This window comes from Ailuropoda melanoleuca, chromosome 11, assembly GCF_002007445.2.
Source record: "Ailuropoda melanoleuca isolate Jingjing chromosome 11, ASM200744v2, whole genome shotgun sequence".
In the NCBI taxonomy this organism is placed as follows: domain Eukaryota; kingdom Metazoa; phylum Chordata; class Mammalia; order Carnivora; family Ursidae; genus Ailuropoda; species Ailuropoda melanoleuca.
Window position 1 is genome coordinate 93,376,497 of NC_048228.1, and position 21,534 is coordinate 93,398,030.

The 21,534-nt window shown below is 40.2% G+C and overlaps 1 protein-coding gene across 1 annotated transcript in view; it reads left to right on the top strand.

Moving 5' to 3' along the window:
- Positions 1 to 21,534, top strand: part of ADGRA3 (adhesion G protein-coupled receptor A3) — a 132,597-nt gene that overhangs the window by 50,048 nt on the left and 61,015 nt on the right. The window contains exons 3-7 of the mRNA XM_034670963.1: positions 4,398 to 4,469; positions 10,517 to 10,588; positions 15,958 to 16,029; positions 18,321 to 18,481; positions 20,643 to 20,856. Coding sequence (XP_034526854.1) covers positions 4,398 to 4,469; positions 10,517 to 10,588; positions 15,958 to 16,029; positions 18,321 to 18,481; positions 20,643 to 20,856 — 591 coding nt within the window. The remainder of the gene's footprint in view (positions 1 to 4,397; positions 4,470 to 10,516; positions 10,589 to 15,957; positions 16,030 to 18,320; positions 18,482 to 20,642; positions 20,857 to 21,534) is intronic.

Below are 21,534 nucleotides of genomic sequence, written 5' to 3' on the forward strand. Positions count from 1 at the left end.
TTTGAAAGAATGGTATTTCTAGCACCTTGCCAGTTTCTTGGCACGTTTGCTGTATCTGTCTTCCTCTTGCCCTAGGTATAAATTGACTTGGTTCCTTTAGCAAATCTCCACTGTATCAGTCAGGAAGATGTGTTTAAACCCTGACTTCTGACTCAGCCACTCAGAACTTGGCCAAATTTCATAATCTTTTTGCATGTGAGTTCTTTATCTATAGCAGGTGTTGTGTCTCCTAGGATTGATTGTAGATTAATGGGATGGTAGGCAACAGATACCAACTCACTAAAATTAGTAATTTGTGTAACTGAGGAGCCCAGAGAGTTAGAGCTGGACTTCAGGCTTGGCTGGATCCAGAGGCTCAGCATTAATTCTCTTTTCCTATCTTTTGCTTCATTAGACAGGCTCTTTTTATTTATTTATTTATTTATTTATTTATTTTTATTTATTTATTTTTTAAAGTCAGCTCTGCACCCCCGTGGGGCTTAAACTCATGACCCTGAGGTCAAGAATTACATGCTTTACCTACTGAGCCAGCCAGGTGCCCTGTAAACAGGCTCTTAAATCATGGTAGCAAGAGGGTCCTGGGGTTATCTAATCAAACCAATGGAAATGGCCAATCCGTGTCCCCATCTATCTCCTCCCCACCACCCCAGGCCCTAGGTTTAGTTGGACCAGGGACATGTAATCCTGCCAACTTACCAAGACGATGGTGTTTGAAAGTCTGGATGGAGGTTGATTGAGTGTTGTACCTGGAGGGGTGGTGTTGGGGATTCTGAGGCACTGTCTGTATGTATGGTCTGTGAGAGAAGTAGGGCTGCGCCTCCCCAGTGCACAGGAGAAGGGAGCAAAAAACAAAATGTTTAGCACAGTGAAGTGAAATGATTGATAGCAGTCATATTTTGAGTACCATTGTTAAATTCTGGAACCTTTCATATGTGCTCTCCTTCCTCACCTCCACCTACTCCAAAGTTTTTGAATTTTTTTTTTCCTTAGGAATAAATTTTATTTTTTTCTTCTTTTAAGGTTTTGAATTTTTGAATGACTAGTAGTCTTCCCCTTTCTGCTCTTGCCCTGAAAATGGAGCGGGTGGATAGAGTCTCCTTAGGTCTCTGCCCTGGGTATGAACCCTTGTCCTGGTGCGGGTGGATTTCACATTAGTGGGCCAGTGTCTGGACCTGAGTTTTCCCAGAAGCAGGTCCTGAGATGAAATTCTGGGTTCAGGTGGTTCATCTGAGAGGTGGTCCGAGAAATGTCACATATCACGAAGTGGATGATGAGAGGGGAGGGAAGGTAGCAGACGATGAGAGGGGAGGGAAGGAAGCCGGTGTGTGGTGCCTTTGTGAGCAGAGGCTCCCATGGCAGGTGGCTGGGCCTGGACCGCTGGGTGCCTGTGTGGAGTACGCTTCCTCCTCCCCCTCCTCCTCCTCCTCGCCCTTGAGGCCGGCCTGTTCCTACTCCCCTTTCTCATGGGGTGATGGCTCTTCTCAGGGCCACTTAAATGCCCTTCACCTTTGACTTTCTGTTGTGGCCAAGAGAAAGGCTGCAGGGCAGAGTGGCAGGCAGGGGAGCAGCCAGCCTGGGCTGTGCTCTCAAAACCCACCTCACTAGCCATTTGGGCCCCCGGCAGGTGTCTGGGGATGAGGGAGGCGGAGGCCATGGCTCTCTAGCAGGGAACTTAGTCTCCACATGATTTTCTTTTCCTGTTGAGGTTGCTACACCAAGGACATGTTTTTTTTTTTTTTTTCTACTCCTTAGTTAGAAGCCGATTGGAAGTTTGGAAAGAAGGGTAGGATTTGAGAGTTTACCTGAATATCTTTTGAGACTTTTATTACCATCCAGTTCCATTTTGTGAAGCTACTTGGCCTTTTCAGATATTTTCGTTTACTTTATTTAAAAAAAAAATATCTTAGAGGCTGTGGTGCAAAAAAAAAAAAAAACCCCAAAACAAAAACCAAAACCCAAAATTTAGGCCAGCTGCCAGCATTGACAAAGCTGTTTTCTTGTGGAATATAGAATCTGAGTTCTGATCAATGAAATCCTTATTTAGTAACGGTAATCAGAGCATAGATTTTATGTTTAATGGGTATTTTTTTTTTAAGATTGTATTTATTTATTTGAGAGAGAGAGACAGCACACAAGCGGGAGGAGCAGCAGGCTCCCCGCTGAGCAAGGAGCCCCATGTGGGGCTTGATCCCAGGACTCCGGGATCATGACCTGAGCCGAAGGCAGATATTTAACCACCTGAGCCACCCAAGTGCCCCGGTTATTTCTTTTCTTAAAAAAAGAGTTACAACGTACTGGGGGTTCAGTTTTATTTAGACGCATTGGGCTCTGATTTGGGGAGGAGGGTGGAATGGCATTTCTACCCCTCCACCCCCAAGAACGCCTGGTGTGTGACACTGGGAGTAAGACTCCAGAAAGGCGGAGTGGTATTTGCTGGTGAGCGTCATGCTCCCGGCATTACAGACTGCACTTCCAGAGAAGTGTTATGAGATGTTCTGACCGGTATCTATCACCACGTATTAAACAGCAAGGCTAGTGTGGGAAGCCAATGTCAGTGACACAGCGAGAATGCTGGACTTGGGGTGCCTGGGTGGCTCAGTCAGTTAAGCATCTGCCTTTGGCTCAGGTCATGGTCCTGGGATCAAGCCCCGCATCGGGCTCCCTGCTCAGTTGGGGAGCCTGCTTCTCCCTCTCCCTCTGCCTCTCCCCCTGCTTGTGCTCTCTCTCTCTTTCTCTCTCTGTCAAATAAATAAATAAAATCTTAAAAAAAAAAAAAAGAAAGAAAGAATGCTGGACTTAGAGTAAATGAATGATTGCCACCATGTTGGGCAGACGGCCAGTCTCCTCACAATGTTTTTGTGAAATTTGCAGGAAACCTGTCAGAAACTAACCCTAGTGTTGTCACTGGTATATATCGATAGTTTGAACTGTTAGAAGAAAATAGCACATTATGAAGCAGGCCATCTACATCAGATAGTTTTCATTAGCTGAAGGGTCAGTAAAATTGAACATGCCTCCCTTCACTGGATGGATCGGTGCTCACTGCAGTAGGACTTCCATGGGGTTCTTCTCTTCAGCACAGGTAGACGGGGGAAGTCAAACGCTTTCTGAGTTGGAGTGGTTTGAGAAGGGGTAAACACCAGATTTTTCTCTAGTTTATAGACTGTGTGGGGTCCGGCTATAATCCCATGATGCAGCAATAGTTAGAAAAGCTCCCAGAGACTTGTCGCCTCAATGTCATGATAACAGGTGACACCAGCGGCCCACAATACACTTCTACGAAGGCCTTTTAAATCTCCAGGAAGTAAGGGACTAAAGGACCTGGTGAGGTGGTTTGTAATGGGTGTTGCTCTGTGTTTCTATATTTTCTCACCAACTCTGTGTGCATCCCTATGGATGAGGGGCAGGGTTGCCATTCTTAGGGAAAGAAGGGAGAAGGGAAGGACAAGAGAAGTTGCAGAGTTTCCTCTGTTCATAGTGTGATGTCAGGTGCCTTGAGAGATGACTGGAAACCACTCGTGACTTCAGTGGGCAAGGTTATAAGGGAGTCCGGCTCAAGGGTCTGACAAAGCTCAAGTGTGGGCCGGCCACGGGCAGGAATGTGGTCAGGGAAAATGGGCTTCTAAGTGCTCCTGCAGTTGAGTGTCTGCTGTCTTTGAGGTCTGTGTGAACATTTGCATGGGGACGACTTGAGTCCCCAGCTGGGCCCAGGTACCCACTGGAGAGCAGCAGCCTTAGCAGGTGGCCCAGATGCTCACTGGTGGAGGGCCTTGGCTGTGGCGCTCACCACTGGCCCCTGGTGGCGGTGTGCTGACATGGCAGGGCTGCGCATGAGAGTGGGAGTAAATGGAGACTGCCCTCAGATGCCAGAGCCTTGGGGGCTGCTGGATCCTTGCTTTGACCTACATGTTGTGAATGATCACATTGTTATTTTATAGGAATCCTAACCGCAAAAGCTCAGGGAGGGAAAAATATGAAAAACTCAATGATATGAATTTTAGAGTATATTTTAGAAGATGGTTTTTAAAAATTCAATTTAATTATGTTCACAAACATAATCTGATTTATTTTGACAAAACTCAAGTGTAGCATACTGAGGAGGAAATTGTAGAAAGAATGTCTAGGATTGTAGTTTGGGCATGACTTTGAATTTGAATAATATAGGGACATATATATCTTTTTTGGTAGATGCCTTTATTATATTGACCAAAACAAGTGGCTTTGGAACCAGATTTCTTGAATTTGAATTTTGGCTCTGCCACTTACTATAGGGGTTAACCTTTTTGGCGTTAATGTCCTCCCATTATTGTTGTTTTCTGTATAGCAGGTAACTTAGTTTGCCTAAATATCACTTATCAGCACTCTAAGTGATAACTTTTATTCTGTTTTTTTAACAGGGACCTCCGAAATAATCTTATTAGTAGTATAGATCCAGGTGCCTTTTGGGGACTGTCATCGCTAAAAAGATTGTAAGTATTTGAATTGCTTGCTTATGAGTTTGAACTGTTCCGTTCTTTCTTTTTCTTTCTTTCTTTTTTTTTTTTTTTAAGATTCTACTTATTTATTTTACAGCTAGATAGAGGGTGCACAAGAGAGCGAGCGAGAGTGCGAGCGCGAGCGTGAGGGGAGGAGCAGAGGGAGAGGGACAAGCAGACTCTGTGCTGAGCGCAGGACACGGGTCTCCATCTCACGACCTTGAGATCATGACCGAAATCAAGAGTGGGACACTTAAAACCGAATGAGTCACCCAGGCGCCCCTGAACTGTTCTTTTATAGTAACCGTTAATCTACTTCAAGCTTTAACATGATAAAAAAAAATGGGTTTTAAACAATTTTTAGTTTATTGGCTAGGTCCATGATAGAAACAAAAAGAATATTTAATATAAGTAGCATAGAAAGTGGTTAATTTGTGTAATAATTTGATTTGATGGTAGATGTATATTTTATCTGTGTATTATTACTTCAAAACCTACAGTGCAGTTTTTACTGCTTCTTTTTTTTTTTTTAAGATTTTATTTATTTATTTGACAGAGATTGAGACAGCCAGCGAGAGAGGGAACACAGCAGGGGGAGTGGGAGAGGAAGAAGCAGGCTCCCAGTGGAGGAGCCTGATGTGGGGCTCGATCCCAATCCCAGAACGCCGGGATCACGCCCCGAGCCGAAGGCAGACGCTTAACGACTGAGCCACCCAGGCGCCCCTACTACTTCTGAAACTCAACAGTTCCCCTTCACTCCTTACTATGCGGTTTTCACAGCTGCCATGTGCGCATGCTCGTATTGGGGACGTAACCCTACACGCGGGCCCTGTGGACTGTCCCATCATCCCTTAGTCCTTCCAGAGACATTTCTTACTATTAAGTGTTGGCTGCCTACCATGGGCTGACTTCTTGGGAAGAGCGCACAGACCCTTGAGGGCAACTAGATAATGAAAATACGCCCTCCCACGTGTGCACGTGTGCACGTCAGAGCTAAAGTCATAGGAAGAATGTGCCGAGGAAAGGAGGGGCCGCTGGAAGGGGAACGGCCTGCCCCAGCAGCAGACCTTCAGATCTGACCTTGCTCTCGAGGAATGGCACTGCCTATCGCCAAATAACAAAACCGGTGTTCTAAGCAGAGTGGGCGTCGGTGTGGAGCCAGAGCGTGGAGGACAAAGGGGGGGAAGAGGGGTTTAGGCAGGTCATGGGGAGATTAGGCTTTCCTAGGGCTAAGATGACCTGCTTTTTTAAAGAACTTTGTCTCTTTTCAGACAGTGTGGGGCCAGCAGGACTTATTGAATCCGGAGTTGACATCAGATTTGTGTTTCAGGATATTCTTGATGGCAGGAAGGAGAAACCGCTTCAGTGTGGAGAACTGGGGACAGAGGATGTTGGGGATGAGGCGATGGACGATGCTTTCATTCTTCCTAATAGGAGGCCCTTCCTCTGTCCCTGTCTCTCTCTCTCTCTCTTTCTTCTTTTATTTTATTTTTTTGGTTCTATCATGCTCTTTTATTTATTTATTTAAAGATTTTATTTTTAGGTAATCTCTACACCCGACATGGGGCTCGAACTCACAACCCTGAGATCAGGAGTCGTCTGTTCTACTGACTGAGCCAGCCAGGCGCCTCTCTCTTGTGCTCTTTTACTATTTAATGTTTATAAAGTATTGGGAGTGCCTGGGTCCTTTTTTTTTTTTTTAACTACTTCTTTGTTTCCCCTGTTATTTGTATAATAAAATAAGCTATGTTTGCTCCGAGTTGAATCATGCCAGGACGTACTGAAATGCTGACACAGACCTTCCCTCCTGATACTTTTGACGTTTTGTATCTATTATTCTCTCATTCCAAACTCGTTCCTTTTTACAGTCAGATCCAGTTGTAAGAGTTGGCTGTGCTATTTTTGTTGATTTAAAAAAAAAATCACTTGTACAAATATAATTTTTTTTTTTCATGTAACACGTATCCTCTGACACTCTCCTCTCAGTCCCGTCTTGGTGAGTTGTAGTGTTCAGAATTCTAGAAGATGAGGTGTAGTAAGAGTTAAAGGGTTCTCTCTTCATTGTGTAACATCGTTTGAGATTTCAGTGAGACTCTATGGGAGGAAACGATATTGCCATGGATTTTGTCGAGGGCGTGGGATGGCGGTTCATTGTTTTTATCAGACTTCTCTGCGCTCAGGACGCCCTGGGATGTCTGCTGGAGGTCTTTCCCTTGATCCTTTTCTTCCTCGTGCACTTTGCTGTCCATTATTTTCCAGTTAAGGCTTTTTAATGAGGCAAGTCAGAAAAACTGGCCTGTCTGGAGTAGGTCAGTGGTGTTAATGGAGACTGGAGCTCTGGCAGGGAAGGTAAGTGTTGGAGGCGAGTGGGCATTACGTGGGCATCAGAGTTGCAGTGGATCAAGGGGTAGAGTTTGGTTTACAGCCCAGTAACAGGAGTAACTGGGCCCACCGGTGGGAGCACGTGGTGAGACAGCAGCGTCAGTTCCGTTGAACAAAAATTGAGTCTGTGGTGGGTGCCCAGCAGTGTGCCTGGCTCCAGAGGTACAGGGATAACTTGGGAACCCCTCGAGGGCTTGGCAGTCTAGTGGAATCCTGTGCACCAGCCAGGAGCCTACTTATAGAGAGAGGGGGCTGTAGCTAGAGTGTAGCTGCTGAGAGCTGCTAGGACTCAGCCATTCTGAGGCAGGCAAGGGTGTGGAACAGGGCCCCAGACGGGCTGCGTGCGCCAGTCAGGGGAGAGCAGGTCAGTAAGCTTGGTTGATTACAGTGAGTCACTTTCTTTGTGCTTCTCACCAGGTGCACACAGACACTGTGTTTTGATGGGTCACTTTGAATCAGGGGTAGGAACAGAAGGCCTCAAGTAGGAAGCGGGAGTGTGGGTGTGAGACCCACCCTATCAGAAACTGGGGCTGAGGCCGAACCATCTTTGTTTTATTTGTTCCTCCTGGAAATTCTGAGTTTGGAAATTTCTAGAATATCTTTCCCTCCAGGCTTCCCCCCCCCCCATGGGGGGATATGATGTCATATTGCCAGACAAGACAGACAACTTATTCTCTCCCTTTGTGATTGGCCCCACTTTATTCCCAGCTTTTTGAGAGGGAAGCTCTTTATAGAAAGATGCATGCTAATAATATCTTCATGTTGAGACACAGGTTGAAGGGAACTTGACTGCTAATAAAAAGCAGTTTCATCAGGGTGTTTTAAGGATAATGCAGAATATCTTAGATTCTCTATCCGGCTCTTTATCCTTCAGTAAATAATTTCTCAAGTACTTCCATCCAAAATAAATAAATAAATTTCATGTTCAGTAGCATTTAACTACTGATACCGTCCCTGGCACTGCCTGGCATTTTTCCATTGCGTTACACGGTAAGTAGTCTCTTGTGTTCTTGCCTAGAAAGGTAATTGCCATTTATAATATTCTTCCCAGGAGAAAATACATTCTTAATTTCAAACAGCTGACGTGTAATGGAACTTATGGTATACGACTTGCAAGCTGAGAGAGTCCTATATGTAAACTCAATGAGAAACAAAGATATTCTGTGGTGGTAATGTTTGCCGGTTGCTTGTGGATACAGGCGCTCTTTCTTATGAGGCTCTAAATCATTCATTTCAATTGTGCCTCTCACTCGACACACATAAAGCGTTTCTTGTAAGTGTCCCATGCCTTTGCCTTTATTTTATAGATAATTTGAATCAGGAAAATTGAGTGGCTTTCTGAAGGATAAACTACCAAAAGTAGGTAAAACCTAGACCCATTCAGTTTCTCTTTTGCTTTATCAACAAATTCAAGCTGATTCTCAATCTAAATAAAAACCCATTATCAATACCTAAATACCATTTTAAGTAGGTATAGCTATAATGAAATTGTTTCCAAAGAATTGGTGGTAATTACACCAGTTAAAGCTCAGAAGTGAGACAAGATAATGAATAGAGCCCAGAAATGCTTGTTTAAGCAGCAATTCACTAAATGATGCCTAATTTTCTTAAACAGTAAAACCCCGAAATAAAAGGAAAATCAGCTGGAATAAAAAAAAGTCCCCTCGGATTAAATACTTTGCTTTAGTATTCTGAGGAGCAGGAGCCTGGAGCAGATCAGGCGCAGATAAAGTTTTGTATTGCTTAAGATTTTTTTTTTTTTTTTAAATCAAAAATTGCCATAAGGGGCACCTGGACGGTCAGTCGGTTAAGAGTCTGCCTTCGGCTCAGGTCATGATCTCAGGGTCCTGGGTCCCTGCTCAGCGGGGAGTCCGCTTCTTCCTCTCCCTCTGCCTCCTCCCCCCTGCTCATGCTCTGTCTCTGTCTCTCAAATAGATAAATAAAATCTTAAAAAAAAAAAAAAGTTGTCATAAGATAGGGAAGGCAGACCTGTGAAATTAGGGCAACTCAGGATTACCTAAACTAGGTTTCAGAATATCTAGGGGAGAAACTTAGTGCCTAGGTACCTGATTGAGATGCCGGGTCCTTATCATTTCTGGGTTCTAGTACAGTTAATACAGTTTCTGCTGTTATATACAATTTAGAACCCAGCAATTTTAGTTCAGAAATGGGTGGAACAAAATGCTTCTCTAAAGAGTAACTCAGGGCATGACTCAAAGAATAGGTACTTTTCCACTACAAAGAATAATGTGGACATTGAAGAAAAGGTGATAGAAATATTTTTGAAAGTTTGGTTTAGAATCTTGTCCTAATTCTTTTATCGAAATCCAAGGGGTGAATAATTCCTAAGTAGGAACTGATAAAAATTAAGATTCACTGTTTTAGGTTTTCTTGCATATAGTTTAATAAGTCTAGCGATGGAAAAAATGCTGAAAGCCATGTTATCTTACTTGAAGGTTACAGAAATTGTCATTTATTATCTCCCAGTAAGAATGTAGTCTCTTGATTAAAATTTAAAATTGTGTTCGCTGTCTGTGGTGTGGGAAAAAATAGTGAAAAAGAACACAATATCTACTACACATTTTATGTAGGTAAAAAGTTTCATGGATTGAGGAGAAAAAAAAAATATTTAGGAAGTAACATTTGATGGGAACTATAAGAAGTGAAGAGTGGGGTGGGGCACCTGGGTGGCTCAGTCAGTCAGTGTCTGACTTCAGCTCAGGTCATGATCTCAGGGTCCTGGCAGTGAGCTCCATGTGGGGCTCCACGCTCAACAGGGAGTCTGCTACTCCCTCTGCCCCTCCATCCCTTGTGTGCGTGCTCTTGCTTTCTCAAATAAATAAATAAATAAATAAATAAATAAAATCTTTTAAAAAAAATTTAGAGTGGGGCATCCATGTGACTTAGGTTAAGTGTCCAACTCTTGATTTTGCCTCAGGTCATGATTTTGGAGTCATGAGATTGAGCCCTCCTCAGGCTCCACGCTCAGTGGGGCATCTGCTTGCACTTCTGTCTCTCCCTCTCTCCCTCCTCCCTTCTCCCCCTGCCTCTTTTTCTCTAAAATAAATAAATCTTTAAAAAGAAGAATTTAAGAGTGATGGGAAAAAAATAACTAGACCCTTATTTAGATAAAGCTAAAGTAATTTGGCTTGGAGACTAAACGATAGATCTGTGAGGTATAAGCAAACTCAGTTTTCTCATTACAGTCAAAACGTCTGGCTATTTAAGCATTTTGGTAATTTTCCCCTTTATCTTTTGTCTGTCTGATGTTCGCTGAGACTGGGCTCTGTCCCTAACTTTTAGCATGAAGAACGGTGTAGGTCATCTAAGGAATTCTCTCACAAACAGTAAGATAGATTGAGTCTCATTTTTACCACTCCAGTTCTATCGTGAGTCATTTTACAGGAGCAAATGCTTGAAATATAAAGGGCACTATAATTAGACAGCGTTTAGTCTGTATGCGCAGAAGTAGGTGAAAGCAAGGATTATTTTTTCTCTCAGTGCTCCCCTTAACTCACTTGAAGTAGGTAAACTTCTCAGGGGTGCTGAGAAGAAAGGTCTTTCATGATACCTGGGTGCTGTTCTTGAATATTGAACGTATGAAACCTTCATTAACCAAGAGAACTAATCGAAGACACTTTTTTCCCCTTTCTCTTTAGGGATCTGACAAACAATCGAATAGGATGTCTGAACGCAGACATATTTCGAGGGCTCACCAATCTGGTTAGGCTGTAAGTACGTCTTTTCTAGTAAAGTATAAGAAAGCATGTGAACTGGTACCCAAATATTTATAGACACCTATGACATGTCTGATAGTAAAGTAGTAGCTGTCAGGATTATAGAAGGAGAAGGAGATAAGGAGCTGGAAATTCAGTCCTGGGGATACAGTGTCATCAGAACATAATATTATGTATTATGGGCACACACGCATATACACACAGAGCTCCTCAATGGGATATATGCCTCAGAGAACATGTTCATGTTGAGAGAGATGGTCAGAAGCTTTGCTGGTCTGGGTACATTTCCTGGAAGGGGTGAAACCTGAGCGGATGGTCCAGAGATTGCAAAGCTTTGATTAGTTAGAAAGGAAAAGAAGCAGAGCTGATGATGCGTGAAGGTGGAAGGTGAGAGCAAAGCCAGTGTCAAGGGGAAAGCTGTTGGTGTGAAGAGTAAAATCACCACTGGAATCATGCCTCTCTCTGACTTTGTGATTTGGGGTGAATTCACTTTTCTGAGCTTCTCTGTTTTTTTCATCTGTTAAAGTAGGTTTGTAGTACTTCAAAGTTATTATAAAGATTAATTAAAATTTGAATGATCTGTATCTCTTATAATTTATATATAATATAAATGCAGAAGAACTTTGTATAAGCCATCAAATACATTTTTATTTTCTTTTTAAAATGAGAAGGCTCTGTTTGGGAGTAACTAGAAGTAAGGCTGATTATCTTTAGTAGAACTTTATATGGGAACATGAAAGGCAGACAGGGGCTTAGAACTGATTTAACAATAGGAAGCCACTGAAGGACATTTACGTTGGGAAAGTGGCATAAAATCCTGTTTTACAGAATAGTTGTCTGGGAATAGGGTGCAGGATGGAATTTGGGATTGAGGGTCGAAAGTCTAGTTTTAAGGCTTGTCTGTGCCTCATTCCTTTTCTCTGTGGCTTTTCAGAATGTTTCTGCAACTTCATTCATGTTAACTTTGCAAAAGCTCTCAGGGGCTTTAATAGTGAGATCATTTCATTTCTGCAGTAAAGTGAGGGGACTTCAGATCACTCGTTAGGATACTACTGGGCACTCCTGCCTGTTAGCAAGCTTACAGTATTTTTCAGTGAGCTCTTTAATTTGGGAGGAGAGATATATGGCCAGACTTAAGTGTTTAAGTATAAGATTGATTTGGTGTACAGCTTTGCTCATAACTTGAAATTAATTAAACCAATTGCATTTTTCTTTTTTTGTGGCTGGATTGCAGCCATTTTATTTCGGTGCTTCTGTTATCTCTTCCTGAGAGTCTTGTATTTTTGGTTTTGAGGACTGCATAAGAATTGGCAAAATGAGGCATTTATGAAGGAAAAATCTGTTATATTTTTGGATAGCTGTGACTCAAGTAATGAAAAAGAGTCTGGAGTTTATTGTTTCAACTTTAGTTCCAGATGAATTTATAACTTTGGCCCAGGGATTCTTGACCCATCAGCAAATGTTCTTTAGAAGGGACAGTCTTTACATTTTACTTACTATTTCCTCACTTTTTTTTTTTTTTTTTTGCCTCCTGCCTCAAAAGCTGAAGGTTTTGGAAGTCTTAAAGGTTGGGTCCGTCTCTTACATTTTTATTAATTCTGTGATACCTGTTGTGAGAATTTACAGGACATTTATCCAGGTGAATCATTAGAACAGAAGAATAGCACAGCCAAGTTTGTTACCTTGAGGTTTGGTTGAGTGATTTTGTAGCCCATGTAATAGGTCACTGTGGCTCTTTTAAATGCAACAGTCTGTGGCATATACAGGAATAAACCTGGCTTTATATCCTTTAAAGACTGTTCTAAGAAAAATTGCCAATTGAGGTAGCTTTTCAACGTCAGGAATGCATTGCACTGGAGATGCTTATAATAATTTGGATTGACACAGGTCTAGAGTCATGGGTCAAGAAACTTTGGACAAGTGTGCTGTATGGACAGCAGCAACCTGCAGATTTCTAGGCTTTCTGCGCCAGCCTGTATGCTTGCTGGTTGTGAAGGCTGTTAACAATCTGTGTTTCCCACTGGAAAGAAAGTATCTTCTCAGTTGAACACGTGGAAAAGGGAATTTGATTAGCAGTTGGGGATGTAGTGCATTTCTTACATAAAGTCTGACTCCCACCCAGAAGAGCAGGTGTATAAAAGAAGGGAATCCAGAGTGGATCACTCTTTATAGATATTTCCTTTACTGCTTCTTTAGCTGGATTTTCTGGGTTGCCTTGGAACCTGGGATCTGGGACTGATGGGGCTTCTTAGCCAAGGAGGCTGGAGTGGTGGCCCCCCACGGTCTGGGTGAGACCTTGGCAGACAGACAGTAGCCTTCTCACCCATACTTCTCACTGTTTTGAAACAAATCATGGCTTTGGAGTTGTAGGTTAAGAATTCAAAAACAACTGGGCACTTGGGTGGCTCAGTCGGTTGAGTGTCTGCCTTCAACTCAGGTCATGATCCCAGGGTCCTGGGCTTGAGCCCAGCTTCTCCCTCCCCTTCTCCCCCAGCTTGTGCTTGTATTCTTTCTCTCTCTTAGTCTCTCTCTGTCAAATAAATAAACTCTCAAAAAAAAAAAGAATTTAAAAATAACTTTAAATATGTCTGAGCTTCAGTGGAGATGGATGTGGGGAGTCTAATTGATTAATCCTGTATATGGATCTCTGCCTTTGTTGATGGAGAATTTCTGGGGAGAACTGTCTCAGAGAACTGAAGACATACTCCCAGAGGTTCCTGCCCCATCCCTCTCCACAGTGGAAATAACTGGCAAAGCAAAGATGGGGAGCTGGAAATGAACTTCTGTGAAGTCTCTGTCCTTCACTTAGGGTGTTAATTTCCAGAGGATTTGTCAGGAGCTCAACAGATCAAAATCTTTCTTTTTTTTTCCCCTTTTTTATGAATTTTATCAGTTTAAATCTTGTATTTTTTTTCCTAAGAATTATACCTTTAATATTTTTCTATCAGAAATAATTGGTGAGTGAGGGCGCCTGGGTGGCTCAGTTGGTAAAGTGTCTGCCTTCAACTCAGGTCATGATCCTGGGGTCCTGGGATCGAGCCCCCCCCCCCCAAAGTCTGGCTCCCTGCTCAGTGGGGAACCCGCTTCTCCCTCTCCCTTTGCCCCTCCCCCTGCTTGTGCTCTTTCTTGAATAAATAAAGTTAAAAAAAAGAAATAGTGAGTGATATTTATAAGAACTTCCTTTATACAACCAAACACTTACTGATGTCATTAAGTATTAAAACCACATAGAGATTTGAAGGAAAGTTAAATCTCCCTTCTATCACTCCAGACGAATCACTGTGAGGCAGCATGTACTCGCTATCTGGTGTACTATTTTCAGATTTTCTGTTGCCCCCACAAAAGTACAGGCATACATACTGGGCTTCAATTATGTGCTGTACTCAGCAATTTACTTAAAAAAGTTACCGGCATGTCATTAATGTCTTTTCAAGAGGGTACATGTTGATACAGTTCGTGTTTGTTAATAATTACAGAATATCCCAAGTATAGAACTGATTATAATTCAGTCAATTACTCTTCTGTTGAAGGAGATTCCGTTTGATTGCATTTTCCCCTCCTTTAACAAATTGGCCCAGGTAAACATCCCTTGTATATACAGAGGTGATGCATCGTACATATTTAACTTACAGGGATTCACATGTATCTGTTAAGCAAAAACTAAGTAAATAAAGAAAAATGAAGATATTAAGAAACACAGCGTAAAGGGGTGGGAGTGGAGATGCTGTTCTCTTCAGGGAGCTGATAGGACATGGGAGCAATGACTTTGCTAGTTGTCATTCTCGGTTCCCCTTTAGTTTTTTGTGTAAGTATCTCAGAGCTGGAGTGTGATTCTAGTGTTTTAAAATGTGTCTAAATTTTTATGGTCCCCAAACCAAAGCCAGTTACTCTGGTGTTTAGCCAGCCTGTTCCAACACTGAGGGAAAAATTGGTTTGTGTTGGGATTTTACTGAGAGGATGGCATGTCTCACTGCAATGTGATTCCTTTTTCTGTGATTTTTAAGAGGAAAAAGCTAATATCTAATGATTAGAATGAAATTACCTAATAATTAGAATCTAATGATCCCTGGAAGATTCCATTATTTTGTGTATACTTAAATCCTGTGTTTGTATGACAGAGTTTTATTTCCAACTTAACTATTACGGAATCTTTCAAACTTGTAAAAGAAAAACATCATAGAGACAATTGTGTAAGGCATCTCCACGTACCCTTCCCCCAGTTTCGACACTTAGCAACTTCGTAGGCAGCCTTGTGTTAGTCCTTATCTCCATCTCTGTCTTCCTGCCTACATTATTTTAAGCAAATCTGAGTAATCATGTAATTCCACATAGGATTGCTTCATGAAAGTACTGTTGTTTGTTCTAATTGCATCTTGATTACTTTTAAAAAATGTAACAGCGATTTACACTTCCATCAGCAATACCCTTTTCAAAATCTACATTCAGTATCCCCTCTGATAGGACAAAAAAGAGAAGGGCATCTCCTTCATTGTTCTTTTAATTGACAGATATCCTTTTTTTGTTTGCCTAAGTTCCTAGGCAGTTTTCCTGTGAAGATCAGAATCCTTTTATACAGACTTTTTCTACCAAAAATTGTACGCTGCATTTAAAAGCCAATCCAGGGATGTTTTTCCTGAATTTCATTGTATATTAATTTGTGAAGGATTGGTGTTTGTGTAATACTAAGTCTTCCCATCCAGGAGAAACTGCTGCAGAATCCATCAAGTGTGAGATCATTATGGGTATAACAAACCACCTCAAATTGTAGCATAGGGTGTTCTGGGTTTAATTCATATAAAACTCTGCAAGGGTTTAGATTTTTATCAAAGTCATCTGATAACAACGGGAAATGAGATAGGTTAAGTAATTTGCCCAAGGCCAACACTGAATTACATCCCTTTAAACCCTGGACTCATAGCACTCTGTTGACATCTTACTCAGTTCCTGTGGGTTGTTACGGCTGATCAATTCTGGTCATCCCTGTCCTTTTCTTGTTTTTAAGTTTCTGTTTTCTTAAATGATGCCAAATTAACACTCGAAGAGTAATTCACTTATAATGAGAGCGTGACTGAAATTCTGCCTCGGTGAGGTGGCTTTCCGGTTCACCTGGTATTTGGTAGAAAATCCTTATCTGATAGTAATAACTTAAAAAAAATTTTATTACTTTATGTAGGTTGAAAACAAATTTCTTCATCCTTGGATAAAATATTTACTAGTTGTTCCCTTTTTATAAGATTTAAAACAACTTTCATAAATTCTTTATAACCTTATTCAGTGATTATGGGACACATTAGGAAATTGTATAAATTGATATATAATTGTTTGTATTTTTAAAATGAAATTATTTCCTTTTTGTTTTCTAGAAACCTTTCAGGGAATTTGTTTTCTTCATTATCTCAAGGAACTTTTGATTATCTTGGCTCATTACGGTCTTTGTAAGTAAGAAATTTTTTTTTCCTGTTTTGATAAATATATCTTGGTTTTTAAAAATTAAAAACAGTTATTAAATTGTTTAAGAGACTTCATGGGGAAAATCTGATGATTTTACAAAAGCTAGACCCTCACTCGAGAGCATGCATTCTCATTGAAAAACATACTGTAATAATATGTTTCAGACTGGGACCGAATAATGTGTTTCAGACTGGGACCACCCTTTTCTCCTTAGAATACCATAGCTCTCTATCTTTAGAGTAAATAAGTTGGCAATTCATTCTCTTTCACTTGACTTTCAAGTTAGAAAATATTTTACTGTTTGACCAGTTGAATCCTCAAAGTATAAAATATCCCTCCCTATGAAGAATCTATAGTTAAGAATATTTTATGTTTTTGGGATTAAAAACCCCTTCCCCAAACTGAATTCACAACTTATTACTGGCGTTGCAAGGAATGTTTATATAGAATGCTTGCTTTATGAAAGCAGTGCAAGATCATATTGGCACAGTTCTCTGTAGCTTTAGAATTGGCGGATTTTTTTTTTTCCCTCCCTGAACAGTTTTGTTAATTGAGATTGTATGGGAGGTCCTTTTGACAGTAATGGTATTTCCAGCTAAACCATAATATATTCAAACTATAAGTTATACTAATTTGTATTGGAAAAACAATTAAGTATAATGCTTTTTAAATTTTTATTGTGTATAATTTGTGGGATTGACTGTTTGTCCAAGGAAAAATGTCTTCTTCTCTAGCAGATGCTGTTTGGTGTTTGTGGACTTCTTTCCTACCATCCCTCCCACTCCCCACTCTTTCTGTGCTCTTCTCCTTGATTTTCTAGACCTACCATTTATAGTTTTCAGTGAGATGTAGCTAATACTCAGGCATTCATCTGGCTCCTCAGCATTATGGCAGACCCATGTACACGCTTCTGGGGCCATGTTGGATTAAACTCTGGTCTTTTTGTTGCCACGTTACTGTTTTTTAGTGAAAACGTCTCTTTTTGGCATATTTAGTGGGCTCAAGTCAGCCATTTTTGTGATGTTAAGAAGATAAAAAAGACTACAAAGAATAAACTGGGTTTTGAGACCCTGGGTAGAGGGAATATAGGAAGTATTTTCATCCAAAAACTGGGTAAAATGGCCAGTGTTTTTTACCCGATAGTGCTGGAAACTGACCAGAAGGTGGTGCTTAGGAGTTAGAAATCAGTCCAGTCATCCTATGTTGGTTTTTTTTAAATTTACTTTCTCTTTGTTTATCTCATCCCAACTCCCACCCCCTGCCCTTTTTTTTTTTTTTCCAGAACTAATAAGGTGAAGCACTATCTCTATTAGGAGTACACATTATGTTTGCTCTTTGCACTTTGATTTATTTGTATAGAACATGTTACATTCTGTATTGGTTGTATTTGTTTTGTTCCACTATTATAGAATGTCCTCTGGGTTGACAGGGGACAGTATCTGTATTTATTGTTATTAGCTGGACTTAGCATACCCTGCACCACATAAATAGCACTTTGTAAAACCAAGTATTCGATAAATTATTGTGCTTTTATCCAAGCTATATCTATTATCCTCTGTTTCTTATACCCAGGCGCCAAATTATAAAACTTCTTGCCTCATATAAAAATAATTCTGTATTTTCTTTCATATCAAGTATGAAGTATTCTTCTGTTTTCGGTTGGTTGAGTCTATGCCCCTTAAGTGTGTAAGTATCTTGGTATCACATGGTGTCTCCGTGGTGACACGGAGAAGTGTCAGAAAGAATCTCCACTCTTGATAAACGTAGACTCCAGTCAGATAGAATAGAGCCATGGTGAATGGTGACATATTCCTTTATGTTGCCAAAATTAACAGTTTATAGGCATTTAAGGCAAGAACGTGGCAATGATGTTGGAACACTTGGGGAATTGTCAGGGTCCAGCATTGGTGCCACCATGCTTAATGAATGAACGGGTAGAAATTCCATAGGCACAAAAGATGGGAGATTTGGTATTCCAGACCGTGGGATTCAGGAGCTTGTTGCATAGACGAGGGATGACCTAGAGATTTGTGTTTGCCTACCAGCTTTGATCTAAAGCAGTTAGTCCCTGAATTAGCAGGGAGGAATGCTGGGGTCAGCCCTTCCACCTGTCTTCTCACTGGAAAGGAGAAGAGAACCAGTTGGTGTGGTGTGCCAAAGGCCGCTGACGGTGAGCCATGGTGTACTTGTCACCCAAAGCAGAAGCCAGTGTAAAGCAAACACGCAATTTAATTTTATTCACCATACTCACTAGTTTGTATTTTGTATGCTACAGAGAATTTCAGACTGAATATCTTCTGTGTGATTGTAACATACTGTGGATGCACCGCTGGGTGAAGGAGAGAAACATCACCGTCCGCGACACGCGGTGTGTTTACCCGAAGTCTCTTCAGGCCCAGCCAGTCACGGGGGTGAAGCAGGAGTTGCTGACATGCGGTAAGGGAGAAGGAAACGCAGTGTTCGCCATGTTTTACTTTCTACTCTGTTTTTCTTGACGATCTGTAAAATTCTCTTTATACCGGGCTGGAATTGATTACAACCATTAATCTTCACGGATCTGATAATACATATTTAGTTTATGCGAACACTTAAGTCAGCTGGATAAAAAATCGTTTTTTGGATTGGTGTTTAAGGTTCTTGGGTTCCGAGCAGATTTCTTTATGAAAAACATTTTCAGAGAATAGCGTGGATCTTCAGATTTTCCATCAGTTGGCAAACCAGGAATTTGTTGATAGTAAAAAAAAAAAAAAAAAAAATCTGAGGATGCAATCATTATTTGTTGGTGGGAGTGTAAATTAATAGAGGCTTTTTGAAACAGAGTTTGGCAGTGTGTATCAGTGTTCTTAGAAATTTGATACAGTTTGATCCGGTAATTCTACATGAGGTTTAAGTCCTAGGAAATGATCAGCATTGTATGTCAGTATTTAAGTATAAGCATATCTTCGATTCTCAAAAATAGGGGATTGGTTGAATGACTTGCGACCCATCCGTTTGTAATATACAGCTATTGAAAATCATGATTTTGAGTAGTATCTGAAGACTTGAGGGAAATAAAATACATTTATTAAATGAAAAAGAAAAAAAAAACCCACATAAACCAAAAACAGTCCTTAAAATGATCAAGGGAGAGTCCAGTTTAGTCTTTGTATCTGGAAATAAGCAGTTCTGTACTTTTTTACATTTTCTCTTTATTATCATTATTGTTATAGTTTCACAAGTAAAGTATGCTATTGGATGAAAATTAAGATTTGTGAAAAGAAACAGCATATGCGTGTATCGAATCATCACGATGTACACTTAAAATATCTTACAATTTTGAATGGGGGAGGGGAGAATAAAAGAAACAAATAAATATCTTATAATTTTATTTGTCCGTTATACCTCAGTAAAGCTGGAAGAGAAAAGAATCTAAAAGAAGTAAACCAAACAAAGCCCATGTTTCATTCTTATCACTCAGAGGTAGCTGTTGTCAAAGATAACTAGTATGTTTTCTTCATCTTTTTCCTGTACTTTTACCAAAATGTCATCATACTCTAATGATATTTTGTAACTTTTTAAAACCTGGGATAACGTAAGCCCATTTCCTCCTCATATCAAATAGATGCATACCAATCCGTGATATAGATGTTGTTATTGCATCTCTTTAGGTTGTTAATAATTTCTCCATAAACAATTGCAAGGATTGATTTCTTTGTGTGCATGTTTGCAAATGTGCTATTATTCTTTAGAACAGACTGCTGCTAAAAGCAGTAGACAATGGGCTAAATATTCTAAAGGCCTTAAATGAGCCCATGGTGTTTGTGTGTATTTTTGCATATATATTTAGGATTCCTCCCTTTTATTTGTATGACTGGAAGGAAGCATATCAGCTTTTTAACAGTGATGATGATAACATATGGGATCTTAAAAGATTTTTCTTTCCCGTTTCTTTAAATGTTCTAAATTTTCTCAGTGAGTATGCATTACTTATATAAGCAGAAACCAGTGATTTAATCAAAGGCAATACTGTCTCCTGAATGTATTCTAAAATTATATATATATATATATATATATATATATATATATATATATGTCAGTATTTACTTATCACAGTTCCATTCTCCAGGTTTAAGTATCATTTTACAATTTGTTGTTTTTTTAGTAATTGCTTAGATACCACCAAAAAGGAACAACTTTAAATGTCAGAACTGATTATGAAATGGTTTCATTTCAATTTTGCTAATTTTGTTTTCGTCTGGGACCCATTTATCTCAGTAGGAGCCTTGTTGGTGCTAGCATTAAAATGCTGGTTACTGAGGAAAATTTGTTTCTCCATTAAAAAAAAATTTAATTAGAATTTCTATAATTTTTCTAAAGATTTTATTTATTAGAGAGAGAGAGATTGGGGGGAGGGGCAGAGGGAGAGAGAAAGAAGCAGACTTCCCGCTGAGCAGGAAGCCTGCCATGGGGCTTGATCCCAGGACCCTGGGATCATGACCTGAACCGAAGGCCGATGCTTAACTGACTGAGCCACCCAGGCTACCCTCTATACCTTTGACTTCCAGAGTGTGGATATAGTATGTATTTGTTTACTGAGTCCTTGTTTTATGGTCTGTAGATCCGCCCCTGGAATTACCATCTTTCTACATGACTCCATCTCATCGTCAAGTTGTGTTTGAAGGAGACAGCCTTCCCTTCCAGTGCATGGCTTCCTATATTGATCAGGACATGCAGGTGTTGTGGTATCAGGATGGACGGATAGTTGAAACTGATGAATCACAAGGTATCTTTGTTGAAAAGAACATGATTCACAACTGCTCGTTGATTGCAAGGTAAACTTTTTTAGATGAGGAATTGTCTCTGTGGATTTTATGTATTTCAGAATTGTCCTGTTTTGTTAGAATTTAAATTAATATTTTATCTTCCTGCATTTAAAAATGCAAACCTTTGGTTTTCCTTTTCCTGATTGTTACTCATCTCCAGAAGTTGAATAGCTACCTTTACCATCCAGTTGTGAAGAAAAAAGCATGGGATTAAGGGAAACACTGTTAAACATTTTGTTTAAAGTTTTAGGAGGAAAAATGTAAACTTTTAATGCCAAACTGAATTTCCTACCATTTATTGCTGCTAAACTCAGATTTTCACTTTTAGCACTCACCTAATTTTCACTCTCTTGGTTATTGCTACATTTTAAGACACTTCCTTTCTCCACTCCACTAGTGTAAAAGAATGTAACACCTGTCTTGTTAACCCCATGCCTGGTATGATCACCAAAATCATTAATTCAAATGAACTTTATAAAGTGTAAAAAACAAAGTAAAAATACATCACTTTATATTTTGTTTTGGTAAAATCTTAATCTGTAGGCATTGAATTTCCTTTTTCTTCTATTTCTGTGTCTGTGTCTTTTTTCCTTCCTACCAATTTCTTAAAGACAGAACTCACCTTGAATATTTAATAATATTAATATTTAATAATATTCTATAGTTTCCTCACTCTGCCAGTGCGTC